This window comes from Canis aureus, chromosome 1 (genome assembly GCF_053574225.1).
Source record: "Canis aureus isolate CA01 chromosome 1, VMU_Caureus_v.1.0, whole genome shotgun sequence".
In the NCBI taxonomy this organism is placed as follows: domain Eukaryota; kingdom Metazoa; phylum Chordata; class Mammalia; order Carnivora; family Canidae; genus Canis; species Canis aureus.
In genome coordinates, this window is record NC_135611.1 from 31,712,494 (window position 1) to 31,731,667 (window position 19,174).

General features: G+C 42.5%; 1 protein-coding gene across 8 annotated transcripts in view; it reads right to left on the bottom strand.

The window, feature by feature from the left end:
- REPS1 (RALBP1 associated Eps domain containing 1) overlaps window positions 1–12,338 on the bottom strand; it is an 82,323-nt gene extending 69,985 nt beyond the window's left edge. For 3 of the 8 annotated variants that reach the window (XM_077894683.1, XM_077894679.1, XM_077894671.1), the window contains exon 1: window positions 12,080–12,336. In XM_077894683.1, the coding sequence (XP_077750809.1) occupies window positions 12,080–12,232 (153 nt within the window). In that variant the 5' untranslated portion in view covers window positions 12,233–12,336. Of the gene's footprint in view, window positions 1–12,079 lie in introns of all 8 variants that reach the window. The other 5 variants (XM_077894713.1, XM_077894702.1, XM_077894723.1 and 2 more) reach the window with 3 other exon arrangements.
- Between the last annotated feature and the right edge of the window lie 6,836 nt (window positions 12,339–19,174).

Genomic DNA, 19,174 nt, shown 5'->3' on the forward strand with positions numbered 1-19,174 from the left:
TGAATAAATGTTAAAGCCAGAATTATTATTCCAGTACTAGTGCTCCATGTAAATATACCTGGTTGTAATGAATCTTCAAGTGGCAATCTCCTCTACACATAATTATCAATGTATCACCTTTCATATGATATTCAGAACATAAGACACTTAACAAATATCAATTATGTAAGTAATATTGATATTGAGGTTTTGTAAATAAAAATACATTATACAGATAGTAGAGGATCCTTTATTCTCTACCATACTTACCTTCACATCCTCCAAGATGACTGTTTCATACATTCCCCCCACCCTGCAAAACCGTTTAAAAAAAAAATGTATTGCTTTGAGGTATAATTCATATACCATAAAATCCAACGATGGTAAATTTGGATTCGTTAAATTTTTTTTTTCATTTATTTATGATAGTCACACAGAGAGAGAGAGAGGCAGAGACACAGGCAGAAGGAGAAGCAGGCTCCATGCACCGGGAGCCCAACGTGGGACTCGATCCCGGGTCTCCAGGATCGCGCCCTGGGCCAAAGGCAGGCACTAAACCGCTGCGCCACCCAGGGATCCCGGATTCGTTAAATTTTAAGAAAATTTATGGAGTTGTGCATCATCACCACATTCCAATATTAGAACTCTACCATCACCCCAAATGTTTTCCTCCAGTGTTTCCATCCTAACCTGGTCTCAGGTAACCACTGTTCTTTCTGTATAGCTTTACCTTTTCTAGACATTTCTTATGAGTCCACAATATGTACTCTTTTGTATCTGGCTTCTGTCACTTACCATGTTTTTTTTTTTTTTTTTAAGATTTTTTTTAAAATTTCACAGGGGGAGAGAGAGAGCAAGCACGCTTGTGCACAAGCATGGGGAGCGGGAAAGGGAGACGCAGGCTCCCCACAGAGCAGGGAGCCCCACACAGTACTCAATCCCAGGACCCTAGAATCATGACCTGAGCCAAAAGCAGACAATCGATTAAGCCACCCAGGCCCCCCACTTACCATGTTTCTGACATTCATCTTTGTTGTAGTATTTTGTAATTTGTCCCTTTATGTTACAGAATTATGTTTCACTGTATGGATATACCATATTTTGTTTACCCATTCCACCATTTGATGGACAGCTGGACTGCTTTCCAATTCTTGACTGCTGTGAATAATGATGCTAACAGACATTTACAATTCTTCATGTGCACATTTTCATTTATTTTGGATAGGTCCCTACGAGTGGAATTGCTTATTCATATAAGCTTCTGTGTAAAACTTTTTAAGAAACAGCCAAACTGTTTTCCAAAATGGCTGTACCATTTACATTTCTAAGAGCAGTGTATACGTTCCTGTTTCTCCACAATACCATGTAATATCAGTCTAATTATAGTCATTCCGGTGGGTGTGTGACAGCATCATTGTTTAATCTGCATTTCTTAATGACTAACAACACTGAACATCTTTTTTTTTTTTTTTTCACTGAACATCTTTTTATATGTTTATTGGCCATTTATAATGTTGAACATCTTTTCATATGTGTAATGGCCATTTATACAATCTCCCTTGGTGAAGTATCTATTAAAATCTTTAGTTCATTTTTTAGTTTTTTTCTTTATAACTGAGTTGTAAAATTTCCTTATATATTCTAGATTAAAAACCTTTACTGTGTTTGTAATATCTATTTTCTGCCAATCTATGGCTTGTCTTTTTACTTCCTTAAGTATTCTCTGAAGTGCTGAACTTTTTAAGCATTTGAATGAAGTCTGATTTGTCAGTCTTTTCTTTTATAATTCATGCTTTTGGTATCATTTAAGAACTTTGCCTAACATAAGGTCATAAAGATTTTCTCTAATGTCTCCTAAAATTTTTATAGTTTTAGATTTTATAATTAAATCTATGATCTATTTTGAGATTTTTGTATATGGTGTGAAGTTTTTTTTTTTTTTTCTTGAGGTGGGTGCTCCAATGTCTCCCAAAATGTTCAACATGGGGTCCCCCCCACCAGCCACCAGACCTCAGTACTGAGCTTTACTACTGCAAATACTGTTCCTACAGTAATTGGTCAGTTGTGGGAGTGCTTGTCCACTACCAGAAAAGACATCCAGAGATAAAGGTCACTGCCAAATATATCAGGCAGACTCCTCCTACAGCTCCTCCTACAGCTGCAATGATGAGGGGGCCCCAAGACTCCCCTCAGCCACCCGGCCCCATGCAGCAGCTGACCCGAAGCAGCTCTGAGAGAGACGGCCCTCCCGCAGAGAATGAGATGTTCTTTTGCCAGCACTGTGATTACGGGAACCGGACGGTCAAAGGTATCCAAGTCCATTTTTTTTTTTTAAACATACGGATATCTAATTGTCCCAGCACCATTTGTTGAAAAGACTATCTTTCCCCCATTGAATTGTCGTCCTGGCACTTTTTCAATAACCTGTTCATTTCTAGACTCTCATTTCTGTTCTATTAATGTTTTTGCTTAGTCTTAGCAAATCACACCATCTTGACTACTGTAGATTATAGTAAATTTTAAAATTAGGGCAAAGCTTCTATTTTGTTTTCAAAATTGTTTTGGCTATTCTACATCCTTCACATTTCCTTATAAATTTTTGGCTCTGTTTTACAATTTCTACAAAAATGCCTAGTAGGATTTTGATAGGGATTTTGCTTGAATCTAGAGAGAAGTTTGGGGACAACTGCCATTTTAACATCAATCTTCCAATCTATGAATACAGACTATTTATTTATAGATTTATTTATATATTAAAGAGAGAGGGAAAGAGCAGGAGTGCAGAGAAGGAATCTCAAGCAGATTCTAAGATCATCATAGAGCATGACACAGGGCTTGATCTCATGATCGGAGCATGATCTCATGACCCGGAGATCAGGAATCATGCCGAAACCACAAGTTGGACCCTTAACCAAGGGTGCCACCCAGGCACCCCTTTCCATTTATCTAAATCTTTAATATCTCTTAGTAATGTTTTACAGTATAGAAATTTTGGTGCTTTTCATTAAAGATTTTATTTTTAAGTCCTCTCTGCATTTATTGTAGGGCTCGAACATAGAACACCAAGATTGAGAGTTGCCAGCTTAACCAACTGAGCCAGCTAGGTACCTCACCTTTTGTTAAATTTATTCCTAAATATTTACTCTTTTTGATGCTACCAAAGATTTTTTTTTGTTGCTTTCATATTCAGATTGTTCCTACTACTAAATTGTTAATATTGCCTCAGTTTGTGTAAAAAAAAAAAAAAAAAAAAAGTAGAAGTAGAAACCATTAGGCTAGAATATCCTTATTTTCCTCCACTATGTACCTACTTGGTTCCATATCCATGTTCTTCATTGTTTTCCCCTTTCAAAATTGAGGAAGAGATCCCTTTTCTGTTAAGACCATCCTATGCAGCCAGGATTCTGAACAATATTGCTTTGTCAACTCCCTTTCTCTTCTTGTCTTCCTTTCTTCCCTTGTTAAGCCTAACAACTAAAATCATGCTGCTGTATACTTTTTATACTCAAAAAATAAATCAGAAAAGACTTCCTTTATATCCTCGAATACCTCCAGTTTCTACCTCATGTCTATTTCATTTCATCAGCAAACTTCTATAAAAAGCCATCCATACACCCTATGTCTAGTCCCTGGGCCATCAAGTATCCCTCAAGTCACTCAAATCTGGCTGCCACCTCTACCATTCCATGAAACTGGCTCATCAAAGTTACTGATGACCTCCAGACCACCAAATCCAATGGGCATATTTCTGCCCATATCTTCCAAACCTCTTGGCCAAACTCAACACAGTTAAGTATTCTTTTCTTGAAATACTCATATTTCTTGGCATCCATGATATAATCCAATATACACTGTCAATTTCCCTACAACCACTCTTTCTTATTAGCCTCCTTCCTAAAGGCCTTCTCCCAGTTTACCCAATTTAAAAATGTGCATTCCTCAGGGTTCCATTTCTAGCCAATCCGTCTTTCCTCTCTATAGTCTCTTCCTTCTCTTCTTCCCTGATTTCATCTATTTTCATGGCTTTTAAGTATCACTAGTAATACACTGATAAACTTCAAATTGACATCTCCAAGCCAAATATCTTTGATCCTCTCTGGTAGAGACCTGACAATCTACATGATTCTAAGAACCTATGATTGACCAAAAACAAACAAACAAAAACCCTCCTGAATTTACCATTACCCCTCCACAGAAAACAAATACAAACAAAAAAATCCTCTCCCAGCCATCCAATAATGTTGACTTCCAGCAACATCTGAGTTCTAACTTATGCTCCATATCCAATCCATTGTCATGTCGTCCTATTTTTGCCGCCTCAAAATATCTCAAATATATCCACTCCTCTCCATCCCACTGACGCCTCACTAATCTAAGTCATCATTTCCTATTTGAGCTGCTGCATATCCACTGGCCAATCTTTCTGTTTGCCCAATATTCTCTTATCATACAGCAGGGTAAGCTTTCAAAACATAATTCAGATGGTACTCCCTTACTAAAAACTTTTTTCGTATTTTTTTTTTTTAAGATTTTATTTATTTATTCATAGAGACAGAGAGAGAGAGGCAGAGACACAGGCAGAGGGAGAAGCAGGCACAATACAGAGAGCCTGACGTGGGACTCCATCCAGGGTCTCCAGGATCACGCCCTGGGCTGCAGGCGGCGCTAAACCGCTGCACCACCGGGGCTGCCCTTTTTTCGTATTTTCAAATCTAAACTGCTTGTTGCTGTGTACAAAGGACTTGTAGTATGTGGTCCCTGCCATGTCCATCTCCCCTCCCCTATAGTGCTCCAGCTTTTCATTTCCTCAAACACATGAAGTTCTTTAGGCTTCAGGCCCTTCATATGCTTTCTTTTTTTTTTTAATATTTTATTTATTTATTCATGATAGTCACACAGAGAGAGACAGAGAGGCAGAGACACAGGCAGAGGGAGAAGCAGGCTCCATGCAGGGAGCCTGACGTGGGATTCGATCCCGGGTCTCTAGGATCGCGCCCCGGGCCAAAGGCAGGCGCCAAACCGCTGCGCCACCCACGATCCCCCATATGCTTTCTTTTATGTGAAATATCTCATTCTTGCTCCCTTACCTGTGTCCATACCTCCTCAGAGGAACCATCGTCCTACAACTAAGTAGGGCCCTGGAGTCTGCAATCATTCTCTATTAACTGTACACGTTCTTTTCCTTAATCCATAAAGGCAGTAAGGATTTCTGATTTTTACCTCCTCAGAGGAACCATCGTCCTACAACTAAGTAGGGCCCTGGAGTCTGCAATCATTCTCTATTAACTGTAACACGTTCTTTTCCTTAATCCATAAAGGCAGTAAGGATTTCTGATTTTTTATTACTGCTAAATATATACCCCTAATGTAAATAATACCATCAAAAAGTATTCATGAAAATATACAAAACTAACTTAAAAAATTATGTTTAGCACTTCAGAGGTATGTCTGCTCTTCTTCAAAACTTTATGTAGAGGTCCATGGGTTGAGCTTGGCTAAACTGGAGGAAAGCTAGCAACCTCAAATTATATGCACAACTTTATAAACTGTGTTTTCTAAATAGATGTCTAGTACATGCAACAGAATTTCAAAGGAAACCGCAATCCAAGAGTTAGAAGATATATGTAATCTAATAAATTCTAACTTCATCATTTAACAAGATAGACTCAAATTGAACATAAAATCAATTCATGAAACAAAATGAAAAGAAGATACAGTATTTTTTAGGGGGTGCCTGGGTGGCTCAGTTGGTTGTGTCTGCCTTCAGCTCAGGTCATGATCCTAGAGTACCGAGAGGGAACCCCATATCAGGCTTGCTGCTCGGTGGGGAGTCTGCTTCTCCCCCCCCCCCCCCGCCGCCGCCCCCGCTCCTGTTGTATGTGTGTGTCTCTCTCTCTCCAGCTTACTCTCTTTCTCTCCGAAATAAATAAATAAAATCTTTTTTAAAAAAACAGTATTTTTTTAAAGGCCTAAGTCCTATAATTTACTAAACCTCAATAGAATTTAGTGTATGGTATGAACTTAAAAAAAGATTTCTGAGACAAGGTTATCATGTCCTGATTTTTATGTCATGCCTATATGTGCAACCCAGCAGACATAAATTCTTTATATAGATGTAAAGGAGGGAAAAGATGAATGAAAATGCATCTATCACAGAAAAAGCTACAGAAAAAGAAACATCTATGAAGGAAAAGATGAGAAATGCCAAGTCTTATCATCCTTTCCAAATTTTCACTGGCCAAATATCTTGAAGAATTAGGAAACCACAGACCTTACAACCTTTTCATTATTAGTTCCTGCTCATGTAGGTAGTCACTTCAGCATTCCAGGCTGATATTCTCTTCAAATCTCCAAAAGAATGTGAAAGAAATCAATGTGTTAAAATTGTGGAGCAACTAATTTCAAGACTGTACACTATGTTCTCAAGGGTGTGGCTGGCTGGCTAGGGGGCCATTTTGACACTGTAACAATTTTATTTGAAAAATCCAATCCAATCACTTCAGGCTATGAGAACATGAATCCAAGATATTAAGTGATCTGTTCAAGGTCACAAGGCTAGCTAAAGACAGGACTGGAACTTGCCTCCCATGTTTAGTGTTCCTTATTACCAACTTCTCTTTTATAGCTCCATCAAAATGCTTAGCATGAGGTCCCCAAATACTACGACTCTAACTCTTTCTATAAAGAAAAAAAAAAAAAAGATTAAAGCTAGCATGATATGATACAGGAAAAAGAAATTTAAGAGGTGAATATGACACTACAGAAAGTCATTAAGTACGACTTCTCTCACAAACAGTATATGTTTTTCAACTGTGTATAGGAAGTGTCTAAGGCAAGATCATATTTGTAATTTGTTGTAATTAGTGATTCAGAAATTACAGATAAAGAAATCACTACTCCAGAATAACAAATCTGACCTTTACATTAAATTTATAACTTTCAATGAACAAATGAAGCTCTACTTCTCTATTATAATATTATCACTGATGAGCAGATCTTGTAATTGAACAAATTTCAAGAGAAAAACGAAATGGTTTATATTTCATTGTCATTTTTCATCCATTAAATTAATGTGTTATTCAAATATTCTACTGAGATGTTGTTCAAGAAAATAACCTGAAAGATTTCTTGAGCTTCATGAATAGGGGTACACTGGTTATAACCCTCAATGAAAGAACTGTTAGTACTAGAACCTTTTATGCACTCAAGGTCTCTATGAAGTTTTAAAACATTCCCCAAATGGGGGGGCGGGGGGGGCGGTGCTTGGGTGGCTCAGTCTGGCAAATGTCTGTCTTCATCCCAGATCATGATCCCAGGGTGCTGGGATTGAGTACCACATCAGACTCCCTGCTCAGGGGGGAATCTGTTTCTCCCTTTCCCTCTACCGGGTCCCCCTGCTCACGGTCTCTCTCTCTCACACGCTCTCTCTCAAATAAATAAAAATCTTAAAAAATATATATTTTTCCCAAAACAGAAGCTTTAAATAAAAGCTAAGAAAACATACTCATCAGTGTAGTAGCATACTTTGCCTAATCTTTAAAAAAATAAATTACTTCTGATTTTTAAGCCAATAAATGTTTGTTATTTTGTTCAGCAAAAAGCAAAATTCCTCCTGATTAAATCCTATGAACCAAATTTTTCTCTACCCAGTCCTGTTCCTCTCTGTTGTGGAGCTTTTAGCTCATTCATTTTATCTACTAATACACGTCTCCAAAAACAAACCATTAAACTTGACACAAGTCTTACTCTATTTCAAAACTAGTGTACTGAATTGCCTTTAAAATATCTGACAATTGAAAAAATAAATAAATAAATAAATAAATAAATAAAATAAAATAAAATATCTGACAATCGTACTAATAATGTAAATTGTGTCTCTGTGTGTACAAGATAACAACCACAAGAATCTTCTTTCTCTTAAGTGGCTGTGTCTCAAGACAGCATCATACATAAAACCATTCACTATGCAAAGAAGGAAATCCATACATAACTCAAAATCAATCTTAAATCTCTACTCTTGAAAAGAACTCTGGGCAAACCAATCACATGAACAGTGAAAGTAAGAAAAAGCTGAAAGGTAGCAAGGAATAATGGGAAAGGAGAGATGCTTTATTCACTAACAAGTTATTTAACTTCTCTACCTATCGTGTTCCTAGTTAATAAATAAAAATAACACCCACTTCACAGGGTGTTGTAAGGATCAAATGAGTTCCTGCATGAAAACGACATGCCCAGTAAAAGGAACATAACATGCACTCAATAAATGCCAGCTCCTTCCTCCTTCAGTTCTGGGCCCTCTGTTCTTTGTTCTCCACATCCATTCCCCCAGATGACTCAGCCTTCTCATGACTTTTATTAACAAATGCTGAAAACTACTACATCAATCAAAGTCCTGATGTGTACATGCATGCTCACAGTTTAAGAAGCTGTCCGTCCCCTACCCCTGAGATACTTAGGTGAGAAAGGCAGAGGAAGAGACTTGAATATCTGAATTTCACTGTAAGAACAAGCACTTGGTGTGGACAAATGTCCAGGAGTTTCCAACTATCTCCAGAGACTTTGCACTGCCCTCTCAAAATGCCAGAAATCAAACCCACCAGTATCTTTTTTAAAACCAGGCTCTCTTCCTGCCCAAGTGGTGAGTGGTGTCCAACAGGGAATAATCCTCGCACTAATCTTCCCTCATCTAAATATCACCAGGTAACTCAGGCCCGTCAAGTCTACCTTCATAATTTCGAGCCTCATTTTCCGTTCCACTGTTACCACCAGAGTCCAGGTGAGGATTTCTCAATCTCAGCACCACTGACTGACATTTGGGCCCCTATCAATCTTCGTTGTGGGCACTGTCCTGAGCATTGTAGTATGTTTAGCGGCATCACTGGCCTCTATCTGCCAGATGCCGGTACAACTGCTCCTTCCCTGCAAGTAGGGACAACCAAAAATGTCTCCAGACAGTATCAAATGCCCCTTGGGAGACAAAATCATCCTCCCAGGATGTCCCCCACTCCTGCATCTGAACACCATGGCCCAGTTCCTCATCACCTCATACATGCAACAGAGAATGGTTCCCCAAATTCATCTCCAGCTTCTTCCCTCTAATTCCTGTTGCACTGATCTCCTACAGGTCTTGTAAAGCACGGCTTTTATGAATCATTTCTCTTAAACTACACCTCCCTGTTACCTTTACAATTAGTTCAAAGCTCTCCACCCAGCCTGGATAATCTGGCCTCAATTAAACATTATCCAACAAAGCACCTCACATAGTGTCTACCCAGCAACCCTTCAGTAACTCAGACCTGTTCGTCCGGATGTTTCCTATTCTACAGCTGTCACCCTAGTTTGGATGCCCATTACCCAACATACATTCCAGACCACTGCACGAGCCTCCTTCCCCCGACTCGACTCTCTTCTTACTCGAGGTTAAATAACCAGCAATGAGTCTCCATTGCCTATTGAAATACGAAATCTTCTGCATATTCCTTAGTCTTTCTTAATATGGTCTCTTTCAACTGTATGTTCCTTTGTCCCCAAGGCACACTCCAGCTTCAGCAAAACCTAACTATCTGCTACCCCTTGAAAAGGCTCCTACACTTTCCACCTTTTATCATGTTTTCTTCTGCCTGCAAGTCCTTCATCCCACTGCCCTACCGCCATACTAATTTAAAGTCCATCTCAATTAAGTCAAGGAGACTTTCCTGATCACACCTCCTTTGTACCTCTCCTATGGCATTCACATGGTACTTTATGTCACATATGTGTATTTCTGTAGTTTACAAGGTCCTTGAGAGATTCTTACTCCTCTTTCGATGCCCTGTGATGCCTACCCCAGTTAAGTAGCTAACTTAATGTATTTGAGTTGACTCAAATGTCTCCCGCTTAGCAACAGGAGGCTGTGTTTTCAGACAATCCCAAATTCTCAAGAGAATCAAATCCATATTCCCCTTTTGTCTCACATTTTATGTCTTAGGCCGGTTTTTAAGTAAACTGCCTTCAAATATACCCAAAATACTTAGTTCTGCTTCAGCGAGCTCCTACAGCTTCCAGCTTGTAACTGAATCCTGAATATTTATGCTATGTAAGTCCTTTCTTTATACTGAAAAGCAACAGAAATATACTTTTGAATGTTAATAAAACTGAGCAAAACGTGAAAATAACTTGATTAAACAGATTTCAAGCAAAGGTTAACTAACACTAATGTGTCTATCTTAAATAATACACTAAAAGTCCTAAAGTTTTCTGGCACCATTAAAAATATGAAAGTCTGTTTATTTTAGCTCCCTCCACCCCAAAAACATAAACCAAAACAGAACTCATAAAGTTTCTCGTTTAGTTCCTAAATGACTTGAAAGTGTGTTTTGCTATTGCTACAAAGAAGGGCAATAGCATTAATGAGCATGTTCTGACCAGACGTCTTTCTAAAAGTCTAACTCCAAAGGCATAAGAGGTGAGAGTATGGTATCCCAAAGCTCCCACCATTTTTTAGCCAGAATCAGCAGACTGTAGACCCTCCCAACCCTGTTTTGTATGCCCCCGAGCTAAGAATATTTTTTACATTTTTAAAGGGTCTCAGGGACACCTGGGTGGCTCAGTGGTTGAGCGTCTGCCTTTGGCTCAGGGCGTGATTCCAGAGTCCCCGGATGGATTCCCACATCGGGCTCCCTGCGTGGAGCCTGCTTCTCTCTCTGCCTATGTCTCTGCCTCTCTCATGAATAAATAAAATCTTAAAAAAAAAAAAAAGGGTCGCAAAAACAAAAACAAAGAATATTCGAGAGAGACTGTATGTGGCCAGCAAAGCCTAAAATATTTTATTTTTGTCCCTTTACAGCAGCACAAATTTTAGACTCCTAGCTGTTGGTATCTAAGACATCCAACTTTTCCTCCCAAAACTTTTTAAAAAGCAATATAAGACATATAAGATTATGCAAAAAGAACGCATTCAACTTAGTCATAGTTAACATACAGGTAATTTCTAAAACAGAGACCTTCGTGGGCATTTTTATACTTCCAAAATTTTTGTCAGAAGGAACCTCTCATTCATTAGATGAGCAGATTTACGCTTAAAGAGTGAAAGTACCTGGCCCAAAGTCCCACTGCTGGTTAACAACAGAATGGGGTCAAAGACCCAGGCCTCAAAAACCCAGATTCAGTGCCCTCTGCAGTATACTACATTATACCTGTGCATATGGCTTTAAGTTTTGGAGGTGTGGGTAAGTGGCTTGGATCATGATAAAGATGAAAGCTTAAAACCTGCCCCAGATATGCTGTTTAGACAGACTAGCAGCTATGAATCATTAAACAGTAACAATAATGTTCACCACATACATTAGATAAGACCTTCTAGGAAACCTTCTATTTTAAAAACAGACGTGATAGAGAAAGCTTAAAATTTACTGCTTGCTTTTCTAGTGCTACACATCTGATTGAAGCAAACAAATATGCACGTTTGACTTAACAGCTGGCTCAATACTCATCTCCCAGCCCAAACCCACAAGTTCCACCAAATGTTACCGAATGCCAATCGCAAACTGTCCAGTTTACATCAGTCACATGTCCTATAGTTAGCTGCAAGTTCTTTCCACATCTATTTGCAAACGACTAGCTCTAAGTCCAAATTTTTGATCTCCCCAAGAAAGAATTCAGCTTCCTTAAAAGAAAACTGCTTCTTCGAGTCCTACAAAACCCCACTTTGTCCCGTCTGCTGGCTCATTCAAGAATCAAAAAAAAAAAAAAAAAAAAAAAAAATTTATCTACACCGATAACTTTACTACTCTGCAGGATCCAGGATTCAAAGACACGGTAGCAATGCAAGATCCTTCAGCTCAAAGTCGCTCTTCCCGCGTCGAAAAGCAGAGTCTGGGGGGCAGCCGCGAGACCCCGGACTTGGCTCTTGGGAGAGAATGCCCAGACCCCCGCCCCCACCCACCCCCGCCCCCGCCCCCACCCGCACCCGCACCGGATCCCGGCGTGACTTTTGTCCTCCAACAGCGACCCCTCCCCCTCGGCCGCGGCGCGAGCGCGGGCCGCCCGGGCACCTGCGGCCCCAGCCCGCTGCTGGGGAGCCCGGGCCCCCTCCCGCCCAGCCCCGGGGCGGCCGCGTCACCTGGAGGACCACGTCGTTGGGCAGCTGCGCGGCCCGGAACAGCTCCAGCACCCGCCCGTTGGCCGCCACCTTCTTGGTGCTCTCGATGTCGCAGTAGGAGAAGAGATCCGAGTAGTATTTCTGCTCCGCATCGCTCAGCGTTAAGCCTTCCATCTTCGCCTCCGGCTCACGGCCGCCCCGCCCCGCCCCGCATGCAAGACCCGGGGCCCGGCCCCACGACCCCGGGACGGCGGGGGCCGCGCGCGCCCCGGCTTCCTCCTCGCCCCGCGGAGCCGCGCGGAGCCCCGGCCTCCGGCGCGCGGGGGGCGCGCGAGCAACAGGGCCCGGAGGTCGCTCGGCGCGCCGCCGCCCGCGAGGCCCCGCGCGGTCCCGGGCTCGGCTCGGCGCGCGGCTCGGGCTCGGGCTCGGGCTCCGGGCTCGGGCTCCGGCTCGGGCTCCGGCTCCGGCTGCGGCTGCGGCTCGGGCTCCGGCTCCGCGGCCGAGGGGAGGGCGCGGGGGAGGAGGAGGCGGGGGCCGCGGCGGCGCGAGGCTCGGGCGGACTCCGCCACCGCCCCCGCCCCCGCCGCGGGTTCGAGGCTCCCCGGCTCCGCGCCGCTTCCCCCCAGACTCCCCGCCTCGGCTTCCCCTTCCGTCCACGCCCCCGGAGCGCCGGCGCTTCCCGGAAAGTTGTGGGGCTTCGCGGCTAAAGTTTCGGGGGCTGTGAGCGGAGCGTGGCCGCCGCTCCGCCTCCCTCCGCCGCCATTTACTGCGCCCGGCCCGGCCCCCGACGCGCCCGCACCGACACTGACAGCGGCCGCCGCGCTCCAGACCCGGATGTGAGGCCGGGAGGAGAGAGCGCGAGAGGGAGAGAAACACCCACCGGGCGGGCTCGGCCGCTCCCGGGAGAGGGGGCCGCAGCGCCCCCTGGCGGCCGGAGCCCCGCGGGGAGGCCCGCGCCGACCGCAGCCCCAGGCGGCCGCGCTAGGGGCCCCCAGCAGCGGCCCCGGGACGCCGAGGCGGGGCGCTTCGATGGCCTCGAAGCTCCGGGCACTGGAGGCCGAATGAGCGTTGATTGAAAGAGGAACAGTGCTCGGGGGGTAATCGTTGTATCTGTTTGTGCGCCCTAGAGGTCCGGTGTCGCGGAGGCTAAACGCAGTATCCCTGTGCGCCCCTACAGATGGCTTGTCTTCCAAAGGTGTAGACAAGAGGAGCGCAACGGGGTAGGGATTGGATCACAGTTGCCTTCAGCATCTTTTCCTCCACCACCTGTCCTAGGCCTTTAAGGTCTTTCCTGCCCCTGGGCCTTTGTCCCTGCTACCTGGAAGATTCCATCTACCTGGGAACTCCCGGATTGACGGGAACGTTGAGCTCCAGCTGCCGCTCTCGCTCCAAACCATGTTTACCTGAGAAACAGAATTTGCGGAATAGAGGGGAAAACCGGCGCGTAGGTTTTGTTCTACGCGCGAGGCCGACCTGGTGACCTCGCTCGTGCGGGCCTGGGCTGACCTCAGGGCTCCCTGCCCCGCAATAGCCGCCCGTCGGCACCGCCCTGGGAGGAGATCCTAAGATGGCCCACGTACAACACTGAAGAGTTTATGCTTAGCAAATATGAAATATTTCAAAAACAACAGCTAAGGCTGTTTGTGACACAGATTCTTCCATTTTGGTTTTTTTTTAATTTTGTCTTCTCTATGTTGCTCCCTAGAGTTTTCTGATCCTATAGATGGCCCATGGGAGGAAATCAGGACAGGTTCCCAGTCCTTTCCCTATAATTCCAGAACAAAAAGCACGGAAAATCCACAAAGTTGTTGTGGATTGTTTTTGTTGTTTGGTTTGGTTTGATTTTTTTTTTTTTTTTTTTTTTTTTGCTTGCTTGTTTGTTTGTTTTGGTTTTGGGGTTTTTTGTTTTTTTGTTTTGTTTTGTTTTGTTTTTTTTCAGCACTTTGGCAGCAAAACATGCCCTGTTGTCTCATTTGGAGGCAAAAACTTAATTCACTTGAAGCTATTCATAGTCTTATTTGTGCCACTTAGTGTCAATCTATGCTTATTTTACTCCAGGCCTTGATGGGATGTTGATATATACATAGTTACAAGCATTTTATTATCTTTCTTTAAAAAAAAAAATATATATATATATGTGTGTATATATATATATATATATATATATATATATATGTATATATACATATACAGAGCTGCCTGTATATGAGGGCTACTTTTGGCTCAGGTCATGATCCTGGAGACCCAGGATCGAGTCCCACATCCGGCTCCCTGCATGGAGCCTGCTTCTCCCTCTGCCTGTGTCTCTGCCTCTCTCTTTGTGTCTCTCATAAACAGGTAAATAAAATCTTTTTAAAAAATAAATGTACACACACATTTATGACTATAGAACTGTAAATACTTTCTAACTTGACCAGTAGCATTTTAGGTATATATATATATATATTATGCCAATAGGCTCGACCTGCCCTAGCTCTAAAACTTTCAATTTGCCACATAGACATCTCACATACCTGTACAGGGGACCTGCTGTAGGTGACCAGAGCCCTACAGATGGCTTGTCTTCCAAAGGTGTAGATAAGAGGAGCACAATGGGGTAGGGGTTGGATCACAGTTGCCTTCAGCATCTTTTTCTCCACCACCTTTCCTAGGCCTTTAGGGTCTTTCCTGCCCCTGGGCCTTTGTTCCTGCTACCTGAAATACTCTTCCCACAGACCTTTGCATGACTTGTTCTTTCACATCATTCAGGTCCTTGTTCATATGTCACTTCCCCAGAGAGAACTTCCTCTCAACACCTGATCCATAACAACCCTACCACCACACTCTATCCCCTCTCTGAATTATTTTTCTTTATAGCTTTTTTCACTACCTGACATTAAAGTATACATCTGTTTACATATTTAATAGCTAATAGTTATTGAGTGCTTACTATGTTTCAGGCACTGTTCTAAAACTTGACCCTAATTACCGCATTAATCACAACAATCCTATGAAGTAGGCACTTAGTATTTTTATTGGACAAATGAGGAAACTGAGGCACAAATGAGTTAGTTACTTATAAATCACATCGTTATTAAATGCCTAGATCTAGGATTCAAAATCCAGGAAATCTCAACTCTGAAATTGCTGTTTTATAGAGCCTTTCTTGTAATAATATTAAATCTCCCCAACCACCATCCCTGTATTTACCAGAAAATATTTGCTCATTGCTGTGACTCCAACACCTAATACCTGGCACATAAAGCTCATCAAGAACCATTTGCTGTATGAATGAATGAACAAATGAACTAATGACATGAGGAGCCAGTCAGAACCCTAATCTCCTAATTTGGCTCCCTTAACTCCGGCAACCTCCAACCCTACTCCGCTTTAGCAACCTAAAATGCTTATAGGATTGTTTTCCTTCCAAGTTCTGGGATTCTGAGATTTCCTTCTCCGTCCGTAATGTTCTGTGCATTTACTCTTGCCTCCTTTTCCTTGAAAAAACTTGGTCCTTATAACCTGCAGTTTCTTCTCTTCCAATCCCAACACATCTATCATGCATTAACAGTGTACTTTGAGCATCTCATACCAGTTTAAAACAAATTTCATGGCTTCATCCTCAGAGATCATCTGTCTAGAGACCTCCTAATCAGTCATGCCAAAGACACCCAGCTGGCACCCTGGATTCCTTCATGCATTGCCCTTCCCCCCTACCCCTTGCCAAATGCTAAAACTGAATTGGCCTCCACATGTGAGTTACGGGATGTTGAGGAGGACTCTTTCTGTGGTCCCATTGCTCCATGAGGCCTTCCTAATATAATAGGATACATAGTGGGGTTTTTCCTGATGAGCAAGACCAAGCGGAGGGCAAAAAGTCACCTGTACCACATGATTCAAAGCAAAACAACAAAGTCACACCCCAGCCCGTAAGGGTTTACTAAGAAGTGACTCAATGGGCCCTACTACCAGCAACTACTGCCTCAGCCCCAGACCAGGCTCCCCAGGCTCATGAAGGAGTCCTGAACATCACTCCGTTTATAAGGAGCATGGTGGTTTGAGACCCCCTCCAAACAAGCATATACTCCCCCAGAGTGAGGCTCTTACAAAGACAGAGAGGCCTGCTCTGGGGGAGCCTGCCTTCTCAGCTCCCTGCGGTATTCTGGGTGGGCTTGGTACTGTAGAGTTTGACAGTTTCACAAATGTAAGAGATTTTTCTCTATATCTGTCACTTAAATGTGTATTTCCAGGTATGAAAGGGAAAAAAAATATAATTTAACACATGCTCTTTGAGGTCAAGTTTGATTTTTTTTCCTAGTATACATTTCTAGACCTATCAATTTTAAAAGGTGACATCATGAGAAAGCTATTTTAAAACAGATGGTCTAGATTATATAGCTACAAATGTAAGCACGCTGGTTTTCAGGGAAAGATCAAATAGTTACTGCCAGCAAATGCATCAACTGTTATTTAACTGGAAATCTCTAGGCTTTTAAAGTAAACTGTATACAGTAAAATTCATTGTTTCTGGTATACAGTTGTATGAGTTTTGACAAATGCATGTAGTTATGTACCCACCACTGAAGTCAAGATGCAGAACCATTCTGTGGTCCCGAAGAACTTTGTGCCATCGCTTTTTACTCACCTCTGTCTCCACCCTCAGCCCCTGGCAACCACTGATTTGTTTTCTGCTTCTATACTTTTGCCTCTTCCAGAATGTCTTATAAATGGAATTATATAGTGGGTAGCCTTTTGAATCTGGATTTTTTTCATATAGCATAATGCATCTGAGATTCTTTCATGTTCTCGCTTCTATAGTAGCTCATTTTTTTAAATTGCTAAGTATTATGTGATAGGAATGATTATAGGTTGTTCATCTGTTCACTAATTGGAGGACATTTGGGTTCTTTCCCATTTTAGGTGATTATTAATAAAGATACTGTAAACACAGAGGCACCTGGGTGGCTCAAGTGATTGGGCATCTGCCTGCAGCCCAGGGTGTGATCCTGGAGACGCAGGATCGAGTCCCACATTGGGCTCCCTGCATGGAGACTGCTTCTCCCTCTGCCTCTCTCTCTCTCTCTCTCTCTCTCTGCGTCTCTCATGAATAAATAAAATCTTTAAAAAAAAGATACTATAAACACATATGTAAGGGGTTTTTCTGTTTTGTTTTTAAAGATTTTTTATTTATTAGAGAGAGAGAGAGAGAGAGGCAGAGAGGCAGAGACACAGGCAGACTCAATCCCCAGTCTCCAGGATCAGGCCCTGGGCTGAAGGCAGTGCTAAACCACTGAGCCACCCGGGCTGCCCCATATGTAAGTTTTCTCTGCAAACTTAAGTCTTCATTTTTTTTGCTTAGGTAAATATCTGGGATTGGAATTGTTGGGTCATATGTTTAACTTTTAAAAAATGCCAGACTCTAGAGGCGCCTAGGTGGCTCAATCACTTAAGCATCTACCTTCAGCTCAGGTCATGATCCTAGGGTCCTAGGAGCCAGCCCTGTGTCAGGCTCCCTGCTCACCAGGAGTCTGCTTCTGCCTCTCCCTCTGTCATTCCCCCCAACTTGCTTTCTCTGGCTCTATCTCTCTGTCAAATAAATAAAAATATTTTTAAAAATTTTTAAAATTTAAAATGCCGGACTCTTTTCCAAAATGGCTGTGCCACTTTGCATTCCCACCAGCAATGTATAGAATTTTAATTTCTCTGTATCCTCATAAACTATTCTAACATAATTCTAATGAGTGTGTAGTAGTTTCTCACTGTGATTTGAATTTGCATTTCCCCAGTGACAAATGATATTGAGCATCTTTTCACGTGCATATTTGCCACCTGTGTATTTTCTCTGGTCAAGTGTCAAGACTTTTCCCATTTTTTTTTAATTGGGTTGTTTTCTTATTGTTGAGTTTTGAAAATTCTTTGTACATTTTTGATACAAGCTTTTGTCAGATATATGATTTGCCAGTATTTTCTACAGCCCATGGCTTGCCTTTTTATTTTTTGCAGAATAGAATTGTTAGTCTGACTCAGGAGAGATCATAAAAGACATTAGTGAGGGGAAACCCACTGAGGAGAGTTTTTTTAGCGCACCTGGTCATTAACTTTGTATAAGAGAGACTGCCCAAGATAAGAATATACATTAAACTCATGCAGAGTGGCAAATAGTTGGGCTGATAGGGCAGAGATGTGGGAGAAAGTAGTTTGGAAGATCAGGGAGAAGACGATCTAAGGGAAAAGCAGGTGGCTGAACCAGGGGCATGAAGTGTGAATATTTCTGTATTTTGTGCTGACACCCACTGGAAAGCATCCACTATGGAGGAGGCACATGACAACCAAGTAGACTAAACAGCCTGGCTAGCTATTGCCAGGTAGCCTCTGCAAGCAGCCACCCCAGTGTTGGTGCACTGGCTTGGGAACTGAATAGCTACTATGGCAGCAATGGAAGGCATACATGGGCCCCACATTATGGGTTTCCACCTACCAAGGTCAAATGTTAACCTACCAGCAAGAGTTGAGTTCAGCTCAGCTCAGCTTGGTGTCCGCTTAATACCAGGTTGAGCTTCTGATGCAGCATCATACTTCAGGCGAGACCCATCAGACACTTAGTGACAAGTTGATTTATCTTTACTGGAATCAAATGTATTCTAGACATAAATTTGTTTTTCTGTCTTCAGAGCCTCAGCCAACAATACTATCTGTGGGTCTAAGCATTTTTATCACCAACATAGAATCTATGTAACATCACTTCAGGCTGAGAGATTCACTTTACAGCAATACAAGTGCATTAATGTAGAATCCACTGGACTTCTCACGTACCACATCATCCAGAAGCTGCTGACTTCAGAGAATATGATATGGCCTTTTGAAGTGCAATTGATGTGTCAGCTTGGAGATGATATTCTGTAAATATGGAACCCCGTACTCCAGGATATGGTATGCACAGTAAATTAATGGCCTGCTATAGTACCACAGTATATGGGACATGAAACCAAGGGGTAGAAGTCAAGGTGGTCCCATTTGCCTTTGTCCTCAGCAACCTACTTGGGGAGTTTGCACTTCCCATCCTCTCAATTGTGGATTTTGGGCACCTGGAGGTCCCAGTTCTCAAAGGGGAATGCCTCTACTAGGAGGTTTATTATT